At 34.5% G+C, this 22,356-nt stretch overlaps 7 protein-coding genes across 9 annotated transcripts; 2 read left to right on the top strand and 5 right to left on the bottom strand.

The window, feature by feature from the left end:
• Nucleotides 1-963: 963 nt before the first annotated feature.
• Nucleotides 964-1,891, bottom strand: LOC116348878. Its single transcript, XM_031780065.1, has 2 exons — nt 1,414-1,891; nt 964-1,354 (listed from the first exon to the last, which is right to left on the bottom strand). Exons 1-2 carry the CDS (start codon nt 1,861-1,863, stop codon nt 1,070-1,072), a joined length of 735 nt encoding a protein of 244 aa, XP_031635925.1. The 5' UTR covers nt 1,864-1,891; the 3' UTR covers nt 964-1,069.
• Nucleotides 1,892-2,508: 617 nt separating this feature from the next.
• Nucleotides 2,509-3,956, bottom strand: LOC116348872. Its single transcript, XM_031780054.1, has 3 exons — nt 3,830-3,956; nt 2,925-3,468; nt 2,509-2,856 (listed from the first exon to the last, which is right to left on the bottom strand). Exons 2-3 carry the CDS (start codon nt 3,363-3,365, stop codon nt 2,620-2,622), a joined length of 678 nt encoding a protein of 225 aa, XP_031635914.1. The 5' UTR covers nt 3,366-3,468; nt 3,830-3,956; the 3' UTR covers nt 2,509-2,619.
• Nucleotides 3,957-4,583: 627 nt separating this feature from the next.
• Nucleotides 4,584-5,722, bottom strand: LOC116348835 (myb-like protein AA). Its single transcript, XM_031779988.1, has 3 exons — nt 5,413-5,722; nt 4,993-5,342; nt 4,584-4,929 (listed from the first exon to the last, which is right to left on the bottom strand). The coding sequence occupies exons 1-3, from the start codon at nt 5,663-5,665 to the stop codon at nt 4,624-4,626; spliced, it is 909 nt and encodes a 302-aa protein (XP_031635848.1). The 5' UTR covers nt 5,666-5,722; the 3' UTR covers nt 4,584-4,623.
• A 326-nt stretch (nt 5,723-6,048) lies between these two features.
• On the bottom strand, nt 6,049-8,582 carry LOC116348766 (integrator complex subunit 9). Its single transcript, XM_031779876.1, has 6 exons — nt 8,502-8,582; nt 7,584-8,406; nt 7,292-7,518; nt 6,790-7,209; nt 6,528-6,713; nt 6,049-6,461 (listed from the first exon to the last, which is right to left on the bottom strand). The coding sequence occupies exons 1-6, from the start codon at nt 8,508-8,510 to the stop codon at nt 6,147-6,149; spliced, it is 1,980 nt and encodes a 659-aa protein (XP_031635736.1). The 5' UTR covers nt 8,511-8,582; the 3' UTR covers nt 6,049-6,146.
• Nucleotides 8,583-8,908: 326 nt separating this feature from the next.
• Nucleotides 8,909-10,571, top strand: LOC116348899 (cathepsin O-like). Its single transcript, XM_031780100.1, has 3 exons — nt 8,909-9,305; nt 9,388-10,046; nt 10,118-10,571. The coding sequence occupies exons 1-3, from the start codon at nt 9,108-9,110 to the stop codon at nt 10,425-10,427; spliced, it is 1,167 nt and encodes a 388-aa protein (XP_031635960.1). The 5' UTR covers nt 8,909-9,107; the 3' UTR covers nt 10,428-10,571.
• LOC116348898 (serine protease inhibitor 88Ea-like) lies at nt 10,461-14,828 on the bottom strand. Its single transcript, XM_031780099.1, has 5 exons — nt 14,699-14,828; nt 11,677-12,091; nt 11,290-11,594; nt 10,990-11,222; nt 10,461-10,908 (listed from the first exon to the last, which is right to left on the bottom strand). The coding sequence occupies exons 2-5, from the start codon at nt 12,084-12,086 to the stop codon at nt 10,621-10,623; spliced, it is 1,236 nt and encodes a 411-aa protein (XP_031635959.1). The 5' UTR covers nt 12,087-12,091; nt 14,699-14,828; the 3' UTR covers nt 10,461-10,620.
• Nucleotides 14,829-16,641: 1,813 nt separating this feature from the next.
• On the top strand, nt 16,642-22,155 carry LOC116348896 (dynactin subunit 1). Of its 3 annotated transcripts, none has more exons than XM_031780094.1 (12): nt 16,642-16,758; nt 16,972-17,166; nt 17,289-17,404; nt 17,620-17,661; nt 17,990-18,073; nt 18,226-19,315; nt 19,384-19,518; nt 19,580-21,159; nt 21,247-21,386; nt 21,450-21,649; nt 21,712-21,834; nt 21,904-22,155. In XM_031780094.1, exons 2-12 carry the CDS (start codon nt 16,990-16,992, stop codon nt 22,027-22,029), a joined length of 3,813 nt encoding a protein of 1,270 aa, XP_031635954.1. In that variant the 5' UTR covers nt 16,642-16,758; nt 16,972-16,989; the 3' UTR covers nt 22,030-22,155. The 3 variants fall into 3 exon arrangements, with proteins under 3 accessions (XP_031635954.1, XP_031635957.1, XP_031635955.1); XM_031780095.1 differs by having other exon boundaries at nt 16,655-16,758; nt 16,925-17,166; XM_031780097.1 differs by lacking the exons at nt 17,620-17,661; nt 17,990-18,073.
• The last annotated feature ends 201 nt before the right edge of the window (nt 22,156-22,356 follow it).

Raw genomic sequence — 22,356 nt, 5'->3', positions numbered from 1 at the left:
ATTTTATTGATTAATCATACTGATAATAATTTTTATGATACAAAATAGAATTTTCGGACAATTCAAATTCATTCGTTGTTTATGAACCAACGTACGAACAATAGTGGAACCTTTTTAATGGCACCATCATATTTTGCTTTGAATTTAGTCTTTGGCGGTTTCTTATTTATCTCAACCGCCTTCACCTTGGAACATTGTGAACTTGCACGAGTTTCATTGGAACAAGGAAATATGTTGACTCATATAGTTCGGTTACGAAATCAATCAATTGCAAAGTGCTTCAATGTTATAGTTGCCGGTGAAAATTCGAAAAAATGTGACCAATGTTGCGCAAGATTGTCAATCCAAGTTGATGGTAACAAAAATGTAACATTTTACACACACATTAATTTCATTAAAGACCAACGGCTGGAAATATTGACATGGTTGACCAAATGTAGCGACGAAAATGGCGCAGTTGAAATAATTAAAGAGTTTTTATTTGACGCCAAACATGGAGTAAGATATAAGAACGTTCAATTTTGGCATTGTATTCAAATCAGATTTTTCTATTTATAGTTCAACATAAGTTTCACACAAATGCCAGAATTAAAATATATCCATATCATTTTGCATGTGGACAAATTATTAGAATCAGAAAATACAGACATGGAAGTGGAGCCTATCTATAATTTAACTATATCCCCGACTCTTCCCAGTGATATGACCACTGAAGCGATGGGAATGCCGACGATGTCTTCAGAAATTAACGAAAATCCAAAAGAAATAATGTGGAAAGGGATCTCAATTGGATTTATTGTACTCACAGCTGTTTTAATTATTGTTTCAGCATGTTTGTGGCGTGCGCTGCCAGACTCTAAATCACATAAGGAAGAGAATACAGAAAATGCATTGCAAATACCGAATCCAAATGGTGAAATATCTGTCTAAACTTGAAAATGGAAAACATTGTAAAACTACCGATTTAAATGTTGCAGATCAATTTATTTCCGATAAAATTGTAAAACCTTATATTTAATAAAATGAAAGTATTTTCGTTATTAATCTGGTATCTGTTATTTGAGCGAAATTATCGACTGCTACATACGCAGTTAACACAAATTAAAATGATAACAACAAATAAAATTGCAACGCCAAGGCCAATGATAACCCAAATCCACGTATTTTTCGAACTAATTTCTATTGGCCCTGTGGATGTTGTACTGGTCGGAATTAAGGTGGTAGTCATAGTAGGCGGTTTAGTTGGCTTTGTAAAATCGCTTGTACACTCGGGCACTTTAATGGCCGTATTTGTTATGTGTAGAAATTCAATGCCAAGGCGGCTGTATTCATTCATGAACGCTTTTATTTCGACCTAAAAAAAATAAATTTATTTAAAACATTCTTGAAAAAGTACAAAAAGCATACACCAACCCGAGCATTTGGAATATTTCTAAAATAATTGCCACGAAGAATAGTCCAACCGGTAGTTCCATCGGTGTGAATTGATTTGATGAGCTCATGTGTTCGTTCTTCATACACGTTAAATTCGACGAATGCATGATTTATGGATTTAAGGTATAGGGCCGCTTCTATAACTGTATTTGAATCAATTTTTAACTCCATGCTGATCTCGACACATGAATAATTGAAAAAATTGTTCGCTAAATAGAACATCGAGTTTGGTCTGTATCGTAGAAAATCTTTATTGGTTGCATAGCTTTTTGAAGCAAGTGGTAAGTGATTTTGGCTACGACATTCACGAACTTCATTATAAATTGGACGATTGAAATCGATTTTGGCACAATACTTATTCGCGAACGATATATCACAAAGTACTATCAATGTTAAAACTAAATATCCATAACACATTTGACCGCACATTTTGAATTGTATGTTTGAAGAGCTTCTTCGTCACACTAATAACGACTGAACATTTCTTCTAATTCTTGTCACATTTATATGTGGTTCATCACCATTTGCTTTATATGCGCCATAAATTTTGACGCAATAAAATTATCGGATTCTTGTGAATTTGATCGCGTTTGATAAAATGTAATTCGTTCTTTTATTACTGCATTTATAACAATTCAATATTTTGTTGGCAACGCCGGTTGAACTGTTGTTTTAGTTTCATTCAAAGAGCGTAATACCAAGTTTTAAATTTCGTTTTTTTTTGAAAAACCTTGAATTTTCCGAACCGATCATTTTTAGCAGGCGAGTCAGTATGGACGTGAATGTCATCTTATGTTACCAAGTGCTGTCAAAATTTGTTCCGTGTGCCTCAAGGTCATCGAATTTAGATAATAACCGACCATCCGCATTGAAATCTAGAAATTTCGTGGAAAGTTCGTTTTACAATGACAATCCAGTCATTGTTCTATGAAGCATAGTCCTGTTACTGTTTTTCAGATAAAAAATCGACTAAAATTCTTGGAGGCATTTGGCATTTTTTTTTTTAAATGTTATCCATTCAATTATGGACTCATTGTAATCATAATAATAATAAAATACAAATGAAAAACAATATTTACTTGCTTCAAAATTCATGTTCAAATTTATTTCCGATAACAATCTTTAAAGATTAAAATAGTATAACATTGAAAAAATTAAATTTCAGAAAATTCTGTATATTTTCATTTATTTTGGTTGATTCGCCATTTTCTGGCGACGATCAATTATGCAGTAAATGCCAACTGAGAGGAGGATAAAACATAAAATGCCCAATGACACGGCAATGATGACCCACCATACGAGGAACGGCTCTGGTTTATAGGGTGGTCGACATTCTTTAGTGTTAATAGCCGAATTTAGAACATACAAATACTCAATTGCAAGCATGCTTTGTGCTGTGATGCTTCCGGCGATTATTTCGATCTAAAAAAGAATGGCAAATAAACCATGATTATATTCCAGCTTGTCTATTAATGTGTATATGTATTTACCTTGGCGTTCGGTACGTCTACACGAACACGACCAACCAGCTCATTGAAATTTCCATAGATATTTTGTCTAAATCGCTCCATAACCTGATTTCTTGACGCATCGTACACGACGATCTCTACAAATTCGTCTTTTACTTTTTTCAAGTAAATGTTTGCGTGAATGGAGGAATTTGCAGTCAATGATAGTCTTGGAGCAAGTTCAGCACACGAGTTAACAAAGTTGTTTGATAGATATTGTTTCGAGTCCGAGATATGTGGTTTGAAGTTTTCGTTGAAATCTTTGATGACAAACGGGCTCTTTGATTTATCTCCACATGGTTTCATATCTTTCGAAAATGTATTTCGATTGAATTGAATCTGGTGACAGAATTGTTGAGCCGCAATTGAATCACAAAGCACCAAAATGGCAACCAAATACACGGAATAGATTCGACTGATCATATTGAATTTTATGTTAGTTCTGCTTGCAACACCTTCACCACGAAATTAGCGACTGGATTTCGAGAATTGCTCTTGTCTAATTTATATGTTTCACTGATCGGATCTTGGTTTTACCGAAAAAGAAAGAAATGAAAAAAATAATTTCGTCATAAATTTTTGGCTATAAAAAGCAAATAATGCTGCGACACACGTCGCACTTCTTTGAATTTAATCACATTTGATAAACGTTTGATTGATTGGTTTAATTGCTGTTAATTTGTGCACACTTTCAAAATTACAGGTGTATTACTTACGTCTGCACACATGAATGAAAATGAAATTAAACTATTCTGATAAAAACCATATAGTTTTTTATTTGTATGCCAATAATCGAAATTATATTATTTTTTATTTGTTTGTTTTATGCGTGGACAATTTGGCACATTTTTTTCTTTCGCGACAAATAAAAATTCATTGCTTTGTACCTGTCTTTAGATACGCACTTGTGGTCAATGATCATGACACGGATATAAACTTTTTACACTCCTTGGTGCAATTGATCAACTTAAATTTGGAGCAAGACTCTGTGGGTGTTTGAAATGTTTAATTGAATTAAAATGTGCTCTTCAATTAATACATGCGGCTTCCACGATATATATATGCTAAACCTTCTCGGGGCGTGACATTGGAGTGAAAACATGATAAACTTAAAGGTGATTCATAGTTTGCAATGTGCGTTTTGCAACGCAATGAATGATAGATAGCTTAGAATCTTCTGCAAACATTCATAGCTTATGGCTTATTTGATCAGCTAAATCTTCATGTATAATAGATGATATTTGAATTTCATATACTGTCTGTTATGAGTCAATTGGCGAAAAAAATGTGTCCGTTTATTTTTATGCGTGGACCTTATTGATCCACAAGAATCGCCGTACCAACGTTACCAACTTATTCCATATTTTGTAGAGTGTGAACATCATATTGCAGGGATAAAGGTGTGAATAAAGCCATTTCAAAATGGTTAATCTCAATTTATGATGATACAGTTCTGTTGAATTGACGTAGTTTTTTATTTGTACTTATTTTTCATCCAGGTTAAATGATAAGCTTAATCTACCGAAGAGGTTTGTTTGAATGGAAGTAATTCTTAAAGAATGAATAAAAGTAAATTTGTTTTTGCTTCTTGAACATTTATTTCCGATGAAATTTATTCAACAATAAAATGATATAATATGGTTTGAGTTGGAAAACAACATTTTTTTTTATTCTTTTCTCATTAACTTTCTAAATTTTTCGAACGTTTTCGACGTTCCATTATGCAGTAGATTCCGATCAAAATAAGCAGAATCAATACAATGCCCAGACATGTCGCAGTAATTGCCCACAACCAAACTTGTTGTGGATCTGCCGGTTTTTGCGTAACTTGTGGTTTCATGGTTGTTGGTGGACGTGGTGGTGGTGGCTTTGTTGGAGGTGGCGGTGTTGGACTACAGTCGGGAGTCTTAATGGCCGTATTCAAAATATGTAGATACTGAATAGCCAGCACACATTGTGGTGTTAGATTATTCACATTCATTTTGATCTGGAAATTCATATCGCCAATTAAAAGTTTGAAACTGAAAAGTTTGAAAAGTTTGAAACTTACCCGAGCATTTTGAATATTTTTCGTAATATTCTTCTTTAGAACGGTCCATCCTTTGGTGCCGGTGACATGTAAAATTTCTTGTTGATTGTTTGAAACATCATATACGATGATATCGAAGAAGGCATTTCCAACTGATTGGAAGAAAACGGCCGTCTCAAGATGAGAAGTTGGGCTCAATGAAAACTTTGTTTTTGAAATTCCAAACGTGAAATCATTCACATTAGCTGATAGATAGTTTTTGAACGGTTGTCTAAATGGCGCAGGTTGTGTCCCAGGCTTATACTGTTTTGTGACAAACTCTGGACCGAAGTCGGGATTGGCTGCACGATTGAAATCCAATTTGGCACAAACTGATCATGGAAAATAATTTGTATTAGCAATTTTGAATTTTACGGAAGTGGATTATTCTTTTTTAGTTACCCGTTGGTCTTGCAGCATTTTGTTGTGGCTGTTGAGCTTGTTGCGGCCTATTTTGTTGATTTGGCTGTGGTTGGTTTTGCTGTGGCCGGTTCTGTTGTTGCTGCTGTTGTTGATTCTGTTGCGGCCGGTTCTGTTGTTGTTGTTGTTGATTTTGTTGTGGCTGATTTTGTTGTGATTGAACGAAGTGATTGAAAAAACAGTCACTATAGAAAATGAGCAAAATTGTGAACAAATACGTGAAATATCTGGCCATTTTGAATCGTCTCTCGTAAAGAGTTACCACGAAAATAGCGACTGAACACAAATCATTTTGTCATCGTCTTTTATACGTTCAATTGATCGGCATTATCGAATGATATATTTTTTCTTTTTCGAAAATGTCGAATTTTATCATAAAATTATGGCTTTCGATATAGATCAAGCATTAGATTAAACAAATGTCGCAATTCTTCGAGTTTGATCGAATTCGATATATTAATTAATTTATTGCCATCATTGAATGCGTATGTTTTCGGATATAGTATTGCGTCAAAGCGTACATAGAAACTAACGGTAAATTTGACCAATTACCGTTTTCATTTGTACGCATGTTCTCTATTTCAAATTTTAAAGTGAACCATAAAAAATGCGTCATCATTGAATTTATTCATATTTATTGTTGTTTGATATATAATCTAATCATGTGACAAATAGATTTCTAGTAAAAAAAAATACTGCGTCCAATCCCTTACATTCTAAAAATTCGGCACACATTTCATGAGTAAATCGCGCAGCTTAAGTCTTAATTTTTCTTTACCGCTGCTGTAAATGTGTGTGGAGTTTTCAGATATTGTTATCAACGTATCGTCACTAAGTATGCGAATTTTTGTTGTTCCGCCGCCACACTGTTCAATTTTAACGTCATTGATTCCCTCTTGCATGAGCTTCTTAATGAATAGATCGACATCAACTTGACCCCATTCGTATTTTGTTTTTCGAAAAATTTCCTCTTGTGTTGGGGCACATGGTCTTTTATAAGTTGGTTGATCGCTCAAAGGTTCATCGAATGCCTGGAATAAACAAATATGTTTAGAAAATTCAAATTCAGATTTGTTGGAAATGCCACAAAAACATACTTTGATGTCATGTAAATTGTCTTTGACTTGAAGACAGCCGGTAATGGAAGAAAGATTTGTTCCGGGCGCTACCTCACGCGGAACGATTTGCTTTGCTATTTCTGGTGTTAAGAATACACGATCAAATGTTCGCTTCAATGGTAGTTTGATGACTTCACCACGATTAAATGTTATCACTTGTTTATCCTGTGAATTAAACATTGGCCATCAAAAATGTCAAAATTTGAAAAGTTCCAATCAAAAATAAAAGTAAGTATCTTACTTGTTTTTCAATGACCAATTCGGTTTTATGCGGTGCTATGAGCGGTGGTTTTGTGTACGATTCAGGAATAACCACAACGCCTGGTTTAAGTTCTTTTAGCAATTTATTGGCCTGTTGAAAATTCAACGATGTCTCAATTGGACAGTAGATGGCTTTCATCGAAAGTGGTTGATAAGGTGCCAATGCTTGCAGATATGGATAGTCTGGTTCAGTGAATATGATTGTATTCTGTGGATTTGGTCCCCATAATTCAACGAAATGAACAATATCACCAAAACGTAGACTCGGATGACCGCAAAACACAACACATGGTTGCTTGAATTCCTCGCTGAAACCAGGCGAATAGATATGTTTGAAGTGCTTTAGACGAGCATTTTTCACTAAACTCGCATGCGGGAATGGTTCATCAGGTATGTACACCTGAAAATGTAATGATCAAACACATATAAATATGTTATTGTTTTTTTAAACAGAAATTGATGAAATAAAATTGTAACCGTACCTTATTTTGCTTGACTGAACTCAACCATTCGGCCAAAATGTTCGAATATGCTAATGAGTGGTCTGCAACCGGAGAGATAAAAAACATTGGAACCAGTGACAGGCCATGGCTATCAAGACTTGATGAAAGACATTCAAACAAATCGTAGACAACGCCGGATGGATAGCAGGGAATTAGAACTGAGCCACCATTTCTTAATGTAACGCCAACATTCATGCATAGTTCGCCTAAATAAATGCCCGCAATTGAATTAAATCAATGTTGCAAAATTCAAGATTTTAAAAATACATACCAAGCATGCTATCTGGATTGACGTGTGGTGCTTGAGTCAATCCCGTCATAATGACAACATCTGAATTTTTCAATGCAGTCTGATTGATGGGTCTCGGATGTGTGGTAAGTGTTGATGAACCACTAATGTAAGAGATTTTTTCATGGCCCGAACTAATAACCCAATTGCTTGATCCCAAACAAAATCCAGAACTGACCGGCGATACGGTGAAAGCACCAAATATATCCAATTTCTCATCATAGCCGGCAATTTTAACGCGAGCCAAACTATTTTGAACGTCTTCAATGCTGAATATATGTTTCCAACTTTTCGGTTTGAATGCTTCATTTAACGGTGCTGGAAGTAAATTAAGAATATCTTTCCATCCAGTTGCCACATTTGGTTTTGGTGTAGTTTCAATGTATTCAACCAACTCCTCCAAAAAGAATCGACCGATTTGTAGGGTGGGCTCTGTTGCATACACTGTTCCAGAAAATCCAGTTTCACGTGTTATAAATGGCAATGCCAGCATATTCGAATAATTTGATATCAGTATGATATCTACTTCAGAGAAGTCAACAATTTTATCTAATGGTGTACAAAATTCCGGTGTACTGTCGATAAACAAGCGACCGCAACATTCTTTCAGTTCACCATCGATTTGAGCATCGTGTTCACGCGGGCAAATCCAATTCGGTAGCGATTGAAATCGTGAACTTTGAACCAATGGCATTGGTAAAAAATTTAAAACCGTTTGACTGGACAGACCACAATCCAACATTATCACCAGCTCTTTGAAACTTATCAAATAGCATGGCTTTGCCGGGTCACTGCTTAAGCAATACTAAAAACAAATTGAAAATTAATATTTCAACAGAATATATTTAGAATAGATTATAATTGATAGAAAGTAATAAATTTAAATGTTTTAAAAATTACCAATTTCATTTTAATGTAAAATTAAATTTCAACTACAGAATCGTTTGTTTTTAAAGAACAATTCGCTTGCTTGTCAATAAATGTTTATTATTTGCGATTGTCAACACAGTCTCATCTTTATGCAGTAGAGGTCGCTTTCGAAGCTTATTCCAATTGACACATTTTAAATATTATAACAGTTCGATATTGTCTATATTTGAACAATTGGTGAATTCAATAACCGTACATATATTCTTTGGGTAGAACATCAATGGCAAATTGATATACACAATGGCCAATCAAAGATACTTTTTACAAAAGGCTTTAAAAAATTGTGTGATTTCTGTCTCTTTCATTCACCTGCACATACACAATTCTGGCAATGACACACTGTATGCAAAAAAAATGTAATCGCACGTTTTTAATGATAAGACCATTTGTGTTTTGATGAACCAGAAACGGCATCACATAAATAAAGATTAAATGTTTTTGACATCTCATCTTTCGTCGCAGTTTGCGAATTGAGTTGTTTCGATTAATGCGTCAAATAAACAATTGTAAATAAAGTATCTTTAATATTTTCGGTGCAAATTCACACAAAGTTCCCGAAAATTATATTATTTAAAAATGAAGTGTTCAAAGGGATGCTGGATATTCTGTATATTGGTGCTGTTGTGCTTTCTTGCAATTCCATTGCACATTGGAACATTTCGAATACGAATTCCACCACGTATGGCTGAAGAATTATTTAAAAACTTCACCAAAAAATACAATATATCCTATCCGAATCCAAAAGAATTTCAAAAACGCTTCGGTATTTTCAGAGTAAGTGTTTTCGCTTTTTGCATGCACCTACCAATTGATTCGATACTTTGTTTTCATTTGATTTGTTAATCATTACATGTAGACAACACTTGAAGATATCCTCCGATTAAATATGGCTCATAATTCAACGGTGCATTTTGGTATCACTCCGTATTCTGATTTAACTCCTGCCGAATTTGCCGCATTGCATCTGAATAAAAATATGTCACACATTGTGGCAGCGCGTTTGAAAGGCATACAAGAGAATCCACCAGTGAATATCAACTCGACAATGAAAATAAATAACATTAAATATGAGTTTACAAACAACAACGATTACGATCGTTATCCATCGTTTTATAAACCAAAATTATTAAACAAAAACATTAATTTCACGCCGTTGAAAGTTGATTGGAGAAAAGAGAATGCGCTACGACCAGTTAGATTACAGGGCAAATGTGGTGCTTGTTATGCATTCAGTGTAATCGAAATGATTGAAGCGGCTTTGTCGATAAACAAAAATCTAACAAAAACGTTAAGCGTTCAACAAATGATTGATTGTGCTGAAAATGGGAATGATGGTTGTGGCGGTGGTGATTCATGTTTGTTGTTGCAATGGTTAGTGGAAAATCAAATAAAAATTCGCACCGAACGTGAATATCCGAGGTCGGAAGACGGCATGAATCAAACATGCCATGTATTGCTTGACGATTCAGCATTCGGTTTGGAATCATATCAAATCTTCGATTACACGTGCAGCAGGTAAGTGACGAAGCAAAAGAGCGTTGCATTCACATTTTTCGAAAATTTAATCATTTTTTTTTCATTTGTAGTTTCATCGGGAATGAAATTGCATTGTTAGAAATAATCGCAAATTATGGACCTGTTGTTGCAGCGGTCAATGCCACGCCATGGCAACATATCCTCAGTGGAATTATCCAGCATGAATGCGACTCAAGTGCCGTAGATGTAAATCATGCCGTCTTAATTGTTGGTTATGATCGATCCGGACCCATTCCCCATTATATCATTCAAAATACGTGGGGTGATCAATTCGCCGAAAATGGTTTTGTTAGAGTGGCCATCGGAAATAATACGTGTGGCATTGCCACTCAAATCGCATTGGCCCAAGTGGAAAAATAATCATTTGAGCGCATAAAAAAAATACAATAACAATATTTTTCATTCAGTTTATTACAAATAAATAGAACTCGACGTATACATATAAATTAACAATCGATTTAAAAATTAAATTTGATATTTGGATATGCTACACATTAAAAAAAAATGGGAAATAAACGAAATTATTGAATGAAATGTCATTGTTCAACATTGTTTATTCGTTTGGACCACGGTAAACACCGGCAAATAGCACTTCTTTTGATTTTTGATCGTGGATAAGGAACATAAATGGATGATTGCATATGAATTGCGCCGGTTCTGTTGGTCGTGATGATCTAAAGCTAAAGATTGCTGTTGCTGCAGCAGCTACCGAACCCTCTTCATCGATTTCAATTTTGGCTTGATGTACAGCATCGTCGAATTTAATCGATTGCTTTTCGGAAAAATCACTCAAATCAGCACTGTCTTCGAACAAATTTCCAACGCCCATCTCTTTCAAAATCTATGTACGGTGAAATAAATAGAAAAATACTAACAATATCCGAACATTTCATGATGAACAAATATTTTTTTAAAAACTTACCGGCACAAGTTCAAACTTTCGTTCGAACGAAATTTTTGGGAATTCAACATCAACTTCACGTTGTAATCCACCACTGAACACTTCTTCATCCAAAATTTCGGGCGTTATTTTTTCCAAAAATTCATCAATTGCATTCACTGTGAACACCGGCAAAAATATGTACATTGAAATTGATCCATCCTCTCCTTTGTACGGCATTTCCAAGAAAACAGTATTAAGCTGTTCAATAACACCTGCCATCCGAAATAGACAAACAAATCTTAATTGGATGCTAACATTGTGATCATCATAAAATCATACCATAATTGAAATAGCCTCGTTGTTTCATCATATCAACATAGACTGGCATGCGGCTGTGTTCATAGAAAATTTTCTTTTGTGTATCTTCTTTGTCGAATTTCGATGCCCAGTTTCCTTTGAAGAAGGCCGCATTTGCCAGCACAACATTTGTATCGGTGCCAATGGAACCCGGTGGTAGAAGATCTTTAATATTTGCTTTAGTTACATCTTCAACAAATTTGTTTATTTTTTCACGGGATTCTTCTGGTTCAGTGGCAAAATTCAATGTCTCAATATTTTCATTGAACATTTTTTTGATACATTCTCTGCAACATTTGTAAAAAAACCGTATATTATCATCAATAAACGGAAACAAAACTAAATCATTCAACAGATTCATGTACTTACTTCACTTTGACTTGTTTGGAGAAATAGAGTTTATCGACTGATTTGAATTCAACGGTTTGGTGTTGAACACGGTTGGCTCTTGCTTGTTTTTCGAGTTCATATGCATGACTGACATCGGCTTTGCTATTCGCCCAGTCCAATTGTAATGTGTTTTTCAATGAGTGTTCTGTGTCACCTTTTGCACCAAAGTAAGCCAAGAGCAATGCGCGATACGTACTGTGCGGTGAAAAGAATAAACTTTCATTTGGACGGGCTTTTTGAAGTGCATCTAAAAGGCTGATGGTAAATTTGCGCTGTCCATAATATAGTTTATCGGCTGAAAGTCTGGATGTGTCATTTCGAGTTAAACATTGTGACCACACTAAAGGCAACAGTGTCGCAAGTGCAGCTATAATGATTGCTTTGTTCATGATTTCTGAAACATAAAAAAGAAACAAAAAAAATCGTGTTTTGAATATTACGTGGCGAATCGTAAGTTGTTAAATGAAATTATAAACGTGACGTAGACTATTGTGGCCTCCGATATTCTGTCTCAGATAAATAAATTACGATATTTCGGACTTTCCATACGGTTGACCGTGTTTAAGACGGCATGTTATGATAATGCGTAAAACTTCAACAATGTTTAATTGTACTATCATTAGTGCAAAATGTTTTGGGCTTTTCCCAAACCGAAAAATTCTTGACCTCTGTTTTTGCGTGTCTTCAATTATGATTATAATAGCATATAATATACGAAAATAAATGAAGTCTATTCTATGCACCATTGTCATAGAATACAATCTACGATTATTTGAAAACAAAGCAGGAATGACCTTTTGGCGCTAAAAAAATGTTTGTCGATAATAGAGTTGCCATGATCAATTAAACTCCCACGGTGAATAGAAAAATGCACGTTTTGTTGTGCAAACATTTGTAGTTGAATTATAAATATTTCCACCGCTACACCATTTGAATGACTCACTAACTCATTGGAATTCATTAACCCAAGAGGTGAAGCGCTTTAATATTTTATGACTGCAGAGATAAGCAATATTGGTAGCTGTGCTGTTTACCGAAAACTTTTATACTTATTTTATTTGAATTTCCGCTTTTTCTTATCGTACAGAATGAGTTTTTATGAAGTTTAAAAAAAAAAAAAAAAAAAGACATAATATCAAGGAAGTCTCATATTAACTCTTAGTCATTTATTCAATTGCCTATGTGTCACTCACTAGATTTCATTTAACTTGTGTAATATGTCTTGTATAACTTATGAACGAAGTATTAATTTAACATGTAAACAATCGCATTCAGCATTGACGTTTCTGTGGCAATGATGGTTCGTCAGCACTGTCGGAGAAAGTGAAATTGAAATCGTGTCTCAGCCATGACTTCATTCAACATGAGCAAACGCAGTCGCTTTGATTAAGCACAACATTATATGATGGCGATGGCGTGGTAAGCAAATCATTTTTAAAAACACTCTCCAACAGTGAAAATTTCTATGTTAACATACATCATCCGTGTATTATTCATGGTTATGATTACCTCATCTCAAATTTTCGCTTCTCAGAATGAGTAAATCAAAATTTGATATTCCATGAATAGTATTTCACCGAATACAAAACAAACTAAATTGAAACTTGAAATGTAGCAATTTTACTTTTAAAGTTTGGATATTTCTTATTCATTAACATTCTGTTGGGGCATTTTTACATAAAATGAACTTCATGCAATTGCCGAAAATATCGATCGCAGTTTCGATTCATATTGAATTTCAAGTAATTTACATTTCGGTTCCATTGAAATAAACGGGACTAGTATTGTGAATATTAATGTAACTGTCATTTTGGATTATTTTAGATTCAATGTCCAACAACTTACAAGAATTATTTATACTAAAAAAAACCTCATTCAATTGCAATTCCTTCTCACAACATATAATGCTTAATGTACCACGATCACTTTCTTTTTATGGAGATTATTTTCTTTTTACTTCCGGCCGCTCTCAGAGATAATATGGAGTACATAGTTAAGTTAAAAAATAGAGGTTAATATATTGGACTCAATATTATTGGGGATTCGCCAAAAAATATACTGTCTCTATACCATTTTATTCGAAATATGGTAAATAATGCGGTATTCATGAAACACGCTTGGAAGACACCATTAAGGGCATCACCACAAAAGATAAGTAAATACCCAAAAACACAGTCACCAATACAGCTTACTTACTGATTGTGAACACCGAAAATATAAATTTATTTATAAAATTCAAATAATGTTGTTTACTTCATTGTTTATATTTATTTCAATGGCATCGATAATTACGTTAGAAAATCAAAAAAACACACTCGATTCTATAGCATTTTGCGATTAAAAGTCCGTCAGCTGATAACTTGCTTTACAACAAAACTACATCTAGGAATTTCCCAAAACATGAATACTAAAACTAGCAGTGGAAGCGAATACAGTGCAAATTTTGTTCACTTAACCGAAGCGGGCTTTCTACACGCTTCTTTTGTGTAAAAATTACAATACAATATGGCACATTGATGAAAAAAAAACCAAAATGAATGGAAAAACCAAAACGCAAGAGAAATGAGAGATGAGTTAAACAAAACACTATACACTGACACGGATGTGAGAGAAATTTAACGAAAAAAAAGGTGTCTCTATATCGACTAATGGGCGATATAACACATTTCGACTCTTTTTCATGCAATTTTGACAGTGAAATGAACTATATGAACTTAATTGTTTTAGAAAGTGAATCCAATATGAAAATCACCGAGTTTCCACAACAAGTTCTACAGTAGTTGGTATGAGTTTGTTATTGCGTATGTGATTTATTCGAGATGTAAAATGAGATATTTAACACAATAGCATAGAAACACCTCAAAATGTTTGAATTGTGTCACATTTTATTTTACAAACAATATTTCTGATGAATATATTTTAAAAATTGATTTTTGCTATCAAAATTAAGCACAAAATAAAAAATAAAATAATCCTGAATTTATTTAAAACCAGTTAATACCTTCTTTAATAGAATCACAAAAATCTTGTACAGATTTGTTCAAAATATATTTGGATTCGACAACACTTTTTTTCTCTATTACACACTTTTCAACGATCTGTTCCACACAAAAGACTTCGCACAACTAACGAGAAACTGGTTTCACCGTTCATATAAACACTTCGTTTCGAATATATTACGTTGTATTATTTGGTTGTGTGTGTGTGTTTTTTAGTTTTGTTATTTGATTTTGTGTGAAGGTATATATTTTGTATTTGCTTTTGCTTTTGCTTTGGATATTGTACATGTTATACCGAACCGTTGATGTGATGCAGTACAATCGTCTGTTGTGCGCTATTGTATATGGGATTGATAGATGTCACAAACGAGAATATTTATGAGATCTTATTTGTGGTGAATACAAAATTAATTTAAATTATTAGCACTTGCAAAAAATCGAACTATTTTGTTTATTCTCGAATTAGTCATTGTTTCAGTGCAGTTTTCATTCAACTAGCAATTACTCGAAGATGTCATTTAAATAAATCACCGCAACGTTAGCGTTATTTAAACGTTCTATAATTTTTCAAGTGTTCGAACAATAATAAATATTGCACTTTTTAACATTTCATGATATAGAGATTCGCTAGAGAACTAGTGTGATAGTTTTTTTTAACAAAAGAATGATGCATACATTGAACAATGAGCGAACCACTAAATAAAATTGTTTACCCGTGAAAAACCCAACAAAGTGATTTAAATTCTGTGATTAACCAAAATGAAATTAAACAATTGATCGTTTTATTTTTTATGAGTGAATATGAATATTACGTTCAATCGATTTTGAATGAACACATTTGTTCGCTAGGCGGATTCAGTACAATATATATTTATTTCTCTAAAACAATGGTCTCACGTTATTGAATTTTGAAAAAAATCAACGGATCACATTTTAAAATGGAAAATGATACATTCTTCGGGACTTTTTCCCTTAAACCTCTTGTTTTGTATGGAAAACAACTATTCAGTTTCTGTACGAATCCATAGTTTTGTTTTTCTCATTGACTAGACTAGTTTTAGTTATGATATATTACGTAATTTTAAAAATCTTACCTTTGATGCAGTAAAAAGTTCAACATAGATATAAATGAACGAAATAGAATCTGAATAAAACATGCTTTTTTAATACGCTATTTGTTTTTATTCAAGATTGTTTTTACAGTTTTATAGCTATTTGGTTTGACAGGCAAACTGCTTTGTATGCTGATTTTATTCGAAACTCAATTGGTTTCGGGTTTATTTGAGTCGTTTATGTCCACCATGTTTCGCGCGATGGCCACGATGGAGGATCACTTTCTTTCTTCAGTCCGCGATACAATGAGCTTCTATCACGGTAGATCACCATACTCTCGGTGTCCGAACGATCAATAATGCAACCAATATTAAAGCCAGCAATTACGGCAACAATCAAAGCGAAGCATTCACGTTCCGTTCCGGTGACACGGATCATTCGTTGAAATAAATTCAATGGTTTTGCACCACTCATGGTTAACGGCAATTTTATGGAATTTCCTAAAAAAAGGCGAAAAAATATACAAAATATTAGAATTTATATTAAAAAAATCCAAATCCCTTGCTATGTTAAATTGAGGTTAAATCTGAAAAATATTTTCAAAGAAAATTTTCGAAACGAACAAATAAAAGTTCTCAATGCATTTAATATTAAATGAAAGAACACAAAAAAATCTAGCGAAATACATCTTATCTATCGAATTTAAAAGGGAATTTCTGATAAAAATAGCGAAAAATAAAAGAACTTTTTCATTGCACTCACAATATTTTCTTCTTTGACTCTTACGAATGACATAACAACTCGAAGTGTCAGATGAGGTGAGATGACGTTTCTTTTATAAGTGTTATAACTGTCAAATGGTCTAACGAAACCACCTTTGTAATGCATTCACAAATCCATTAGTTTTGTATATACGGTAGTGATGACTGAATCACTGCAAAATAGCTAGAGAAGAAAAAAACATAAGAAACGAAAAATCACATACTAATTTTAAATTGTAGCTTTAAAGGTATAGTGTATTTAAATCCATTTGAAGATTTGGTTTTCTAATTTCTAAAGAACTTAAAAATTGAAATTTTAATGTATTAATATGAAATCCATTGACAGATCAATAGTTTATTGACTTTTTATTACTTTCTTCACAACTTTCTTCAACCCAAAATGACCAAAAATAGAAATCAGCAATAATTTAAAAAAAAAATCGCAATTTTATCGATTTTAGTAACATCAAAGTGAAACAATGTCTGAACCAAAATTGCGTGTGGGTCAGAAGGTCGAAGTGGCTGGCAAAAATATTCGCGGTGAAGTAGCGTACATTGGTATGACTACATTTGCGGCCGGAAAATGGGCTGGTGTTGTACTAACGGAACCAAAAGGCAAAAATAATGGTACAATTCAAGGAACTGCATATTTCACGGTTCGTGTACTTTTCATTTCCCAATTATTTTCCACACATAAATAAACTTTGTATGTTATAAATGCAATATTATTTGTACAAATATTAATACGGTATATTCAAATATTTTTGTTTCGTGTTAGTGTCCTGAAAATCATGGAATGTTTGTGAGACCAACGCAATTGGTTCCGCTCGATGATGCTGGTAATCCAATTCAAGAAGCAGCCGAAGAAAAGCCACAGAGATCACGCTTAAGCAGGTAATGTCATATAGAAATGAAACGATTAGTTTTGTGAATGTTTGTAACTGGCCTGTGGTTATTGTAAACGTGCTTAAAACAGCTTTTTTAACTGATTAACACCCATCCAAAAACTATTTGTGAACCATTTATTTAACTGTTTAATTATTTTGAACTCTTGTTTGTATTTTTAACCATATTAAAATAAAAACCTTCCCAAACATTGTTGCGAATAGTGCAAGTACCGTTCGTTCGGTCACAAGTACGCGTCTGACAACGTGAGTATCATCTTAATTCCATCATATTCTTCATTCATTTTTCATTGAAGTTTTTTCTTAATATTTTGTTCATTTCAATTTCTTCTGTTTCTCATTTTGTTTCCATTTCCATGACTCTTTTCATCTCAAACATATGCATTTCTAAAACACTATGTATTTCTTTCTCTCTGTGTATTATTCTATTCCAATTTTGCTAAAATGCTATCCCTCTAACCAAAAAAAAACTAATTGTTGCTTGACTCTCCGTGTGCATCTTAACCAATATCATATTTGAATGTTAAACACCATTTTGTGTGATGATTTAAATGTGTGGATCATAAATAATTAGCATAAGAAGAAAATCGCCGATCAAAACACTGCAATCCAAGTCGAAAAATACGGATGATGCTGCATCGTTGGCATCAAACTCAAGGTTTGAAACCACATAAGTAAATTGGTGTTATTTTTGTTTTGTTTTATATTTTGGATATGGGTTACTCCCTTTTTATTTGAATTAAACAATTTTTTTAGCAAATAATTTCATTTGCTCCAATTATACTAATTTTTTTGTTCAATTCAATATAGTTCTCGCGTGTCATTGGCGGGAAGTCGTCAATCGTTGAGTGGATCACGTACGCAATTGTCGTCAACACCAAGTGAACGAACAACACCATCGCAAAGCACAACAGATCTTTCGAAGAAAGCAGAACGTCGTACAATGAATTCACCGCCAGAATCGGTGATGCCAGTGTCTTCGAAGCGAGAATCATTTGTGGAAACTGGTTTCTTGGAAACATTGAAACCACAATTCACACCAGGCCATCCAATCACATCGCCGGCTCTAACGACACAACATTCGGTCGAAGAGAAAATCAATTTACTTCAACTTCAACAAGAGAACGAAGATTTGCGCAATCAAATCCGTGACCTAACCGAAAAATTAGACACATTGAAGCAACGCCGTACCGAAGACAAAGAACGTTTTCGCGAATTTGAAAAAATGCAAACACAATTTGAGCAAATGCAAGAATTTAAACTTCGTATTATGGAAGCACAATCACAATTACAACGTGAATTGCAACGGGCTCGTCAAGAGACCAAAGATGCAATCGATGAGAAAAATCGACATGCTGAAGAAATGTCCGAGTTGGCAGAAAACGTTGAACTTATCACATTAGACAAAGAAATGGCGGAGGAGAAGGCTGATTTTTTGAATTCGGAACTGGATGCAGCAAAAGAGCGAATCGAGGAATTGACATTGGATTTACAAATTATCAAAGCCGAAATGGAAAATCGAATTGGAGAAGGTGGCATCACGGATGTTACATCAAGTAGTATAGGAACTGGAGGCGGTGCTGGTGTTGTTGCTGCTGGTGGCGAGCACTCATTTAAAATAACACAGTTGACACAACAAAATGAACGGCTCCGTGATGCATTGGTGAAAATGAGAGATTTATCCGCACATGAAAGACATGAACTGCAAAAAATGACCAAGGAATTGGAAACAAAAACATCCGAGGTCAACGAATTGCAACAAACAAAAGAGAAGCTATCGATTAAAATCGATGAATTAGAAACACAATTGATTGATTTACATGAACAAGTCGATGCGGCGCTTGGTGCCGATGAAATGGTCGAACAATTAGCTGAAAAGAAAATGGAATTGGAAGACAAGGTAAATGATTTTGTCGGTGGAATGGTTCTCGGATTGAAAAGAACTAATCAATTTTACTGAATTTTTAGGTTAAATTGCTCGAAGAGGAAATCCGGGAACTTGAAGCGTTGGAGGAGGTTCATGAACAATTGGTGGAATCAAGCCATGAAAATGAAATGGATTTGCGTGAAGAATTGGATATGGTACAAGCTGCCAAACGAGAGGTAATTTTGTAGGATATGACGATGTGATTAAAAATAACCAGTATGATTTTCTTGAATTCAGATGCAACGTGAAAAAGATGCGGCAATCGAGACAATCCTGGATCGGGACCAAACAATTCTGAAATTCCGTGATTTAGTGCACAAGCTCAATGAACAAATAACGGAATTGAGAGATCGTGCATCGAATGCTCAAGGCAGTAAAATCGATACCAATAAGAGCAATGCCAATCAAATTGTCGAGGCAATCGATTTCAAGCAAATGTTTGCCGAATCCAAGGCCTATACACGCGCGATTGATTTGCAACTTCGCCAAATCGAACTAAGCCAAGCCACCGAACACGTTCGTCTATTAACGTCGTTCATGCCGAGTACATTTATGAGTCGCGGCGGTGACTATGATGCCATTCAGATTAATTTATTGATTTCACGCATTATTTCCAAAACCGAAATAATCGTTGGACAGGCACGAGAGCGTTTCCCAGCTGTCGGTACAATCGAACGAAACGCCGTCGTTCAAGGGCATACCGTTCAACAATTCGCCTTTAAATCACGTCTTTTATATCACATATACAATTTAACGAGTGTGATGCATCAATTTTTGTTCGGTTTAAATTCATGTACGCCGGATCTATTGCTGAAAGCCGGCCAATCATTGCCTGAAATGCTTGCACAGGAAAAAGTTATCGATGGCATTGTTGAATTGTTGAAGGCCAATCAACTCGATGAAAATTCGTCAACCGATAATCTTGAAAAGGCCGTACTATTCTTCAATGCAATTTATTCGGTGCTATTTGGTGCTGAGGCCAATTTACTAAATGAAACTCAGTTGGTTCGTGACAGTGTTTCTTCGATACAATCAGCATGTGATTCGATTACCACCGACAGTGCAATGATACAATCGGTGATCAAAGGTGGTGATGAAACATCCGAGTCGGGTCTATTGCTTCAGTATGCATTGCAAAATGCGGATTCAATTCGTCAGCAGTTGAAGTTAATCAAACGTCGTTTACCTCAAGATTCTTCGGTTATTCGTTGTGGATTGTCTGATAAGACCATTTTAACGATTCGTCAAACAAATGAGCAACTTGGTAAAGTGATGAATACACTGTTCAATGCATCAAAATCGATTTTGCATTCGATTTCATCGACGGCTGCCGAAGCAACAGACATTTCATCGGTTACAGTGCCTAATACCAAAATTATGGACCTGTTGGCAATTGCATGTGAAAAAGTATACGAACAAGATGATCGTGGCCCATCGCAAAATTTAAAAACAGCATTATCCGCAACAAATACAGATATTGCACAATTGGCACAGTACCTATTGGATAATGAATATGAAATTTTGTCGGTCACATCAACGGCAAAACAAGATAAACCACAACCGCCAATCACATTGCGCGCACAATTTGTCAAAAAACAAATGGAAGAAACAAAGGCGCTTAAGGCCACTGTTGAAAACAGAGAGGCCGACATTCGTCAGCTAAAAGTCGATTTGAAATTAAAAGTGCAAGAATTATCCGACATGCAATATCGCAAAGATTTGGCCGAAAAGAAAGTATCGGTGATTCAACAAGAATTTGAAAAAACATCAGAAAAATTACAACGCCAACGCGATGATATTGCTGAACAACTAAAAAAGTACGTACCATTCTTAATTATTTAAGAATTTTTATATTTAGTGGGGCCGGTAACCGTGGTAGCCGTTTGATTTGATTTCATTTGTAGGAAAGAAAAAGAATACGAAGAGGGAATGAATCATTTGCAAAAAGATATCGACTCATTGGAATCGGAACGTCATCATTTGCGTGAGAACTTGAAGGCACACAGTACGAAGAAAGGTGACGTCAAGCAACCTATTACATTTGGTAAATATTTTTATGCAAATTTATGTGGGAAGTTACTAATTTTATAATTTTGTTGTTATACAGACACAGCAAGTTCCACGCCGTTTGTGGCTCAAGAGCTTTCAATACTGAAGAAAGCATTACAGGATGAGCGTGCCGAAAGAATTCGAATCCAAGCAACTGAAATGGAAAAGATTTTGAAAAATCTGAAACCAATCCATGTTCCACAGCCGAAAGATAATCGAATCAATGAACTAGAAAGGGATCTAATTAAAGTGAAGCACGTAAGTATAAACATTTACACTAGAAAGCTGACTTTTATTCACACATTTCCATACTTGTTTAGGACTACATTATATCATTGGCAAATGGCAGCAAAATTCCGAAAGGCAACACATCCCAAACAAATATCTCAAAACTATTATATGATCAACAAAATAAACAACGCCAACTTAGAGAAGAGATTAAAGTATGTAGAAGTTCTTATGAAAATGACACACTCAGTTATAAAAATAATTAAATTTCAATCGATTTTCAGGCACGCGTTGAACAACTGTCAACGGAGGTAGTTCATGAATATTTGCGACGGAAACCACATCGCGCAATTAAAGGAGACTTTGCCACTTTTCCTACAAACGAACTCACACGAACGCTAATTGCCTAATTGTGTGTGATGCCACACGAGCATAGATTACTATACCAGTGTGAACCAATCAACCTATATGGTTATTGTATGATTTCGTTGTTTTGAAGAAGAAAAAAGAAAGACACATAGACTTAAAGTACATTATTCAATATTATTTCATTTTAAATAAATTAAAAAAATTATTCATATAAAAGAATTAGTATCAAACAGACCCCACACAACTTTCGCTGCTTGACCTTCCTGGTCCAAGGTCACAGCTTCTGTTCCATCTGCTTGATCTGTTCCTCCATTTCGACTTGACCTTTTTTTTAAGTTCAACGATTTGGCGGCAGCAATTGTTCAAAA

This window comes from Contarinia nasturtii, unplaced genomic scaffold, assembly GCF_009176525.2.
Source record: "Contarinia nasturtii isolate CC-2019 unplaced genomic scaffold, AAFC_CNas_1.1 Cnas_scaffold_2678, whole genome shotgun sequence".
In the NCBI taxonomy this organism is placed as follows: domain Eukaryota; kingdom Metazoa; phylum Arthropoda; class Insecta; order Diptera; family Cecidomyiidae; genus Contarinia; species Contarinia nasturtii.
The sequence above is the reverse complement of the archived record's forward strand: the minus strand, read 5'-3'. Positions and strand labels throughout refer to the sequence as shown.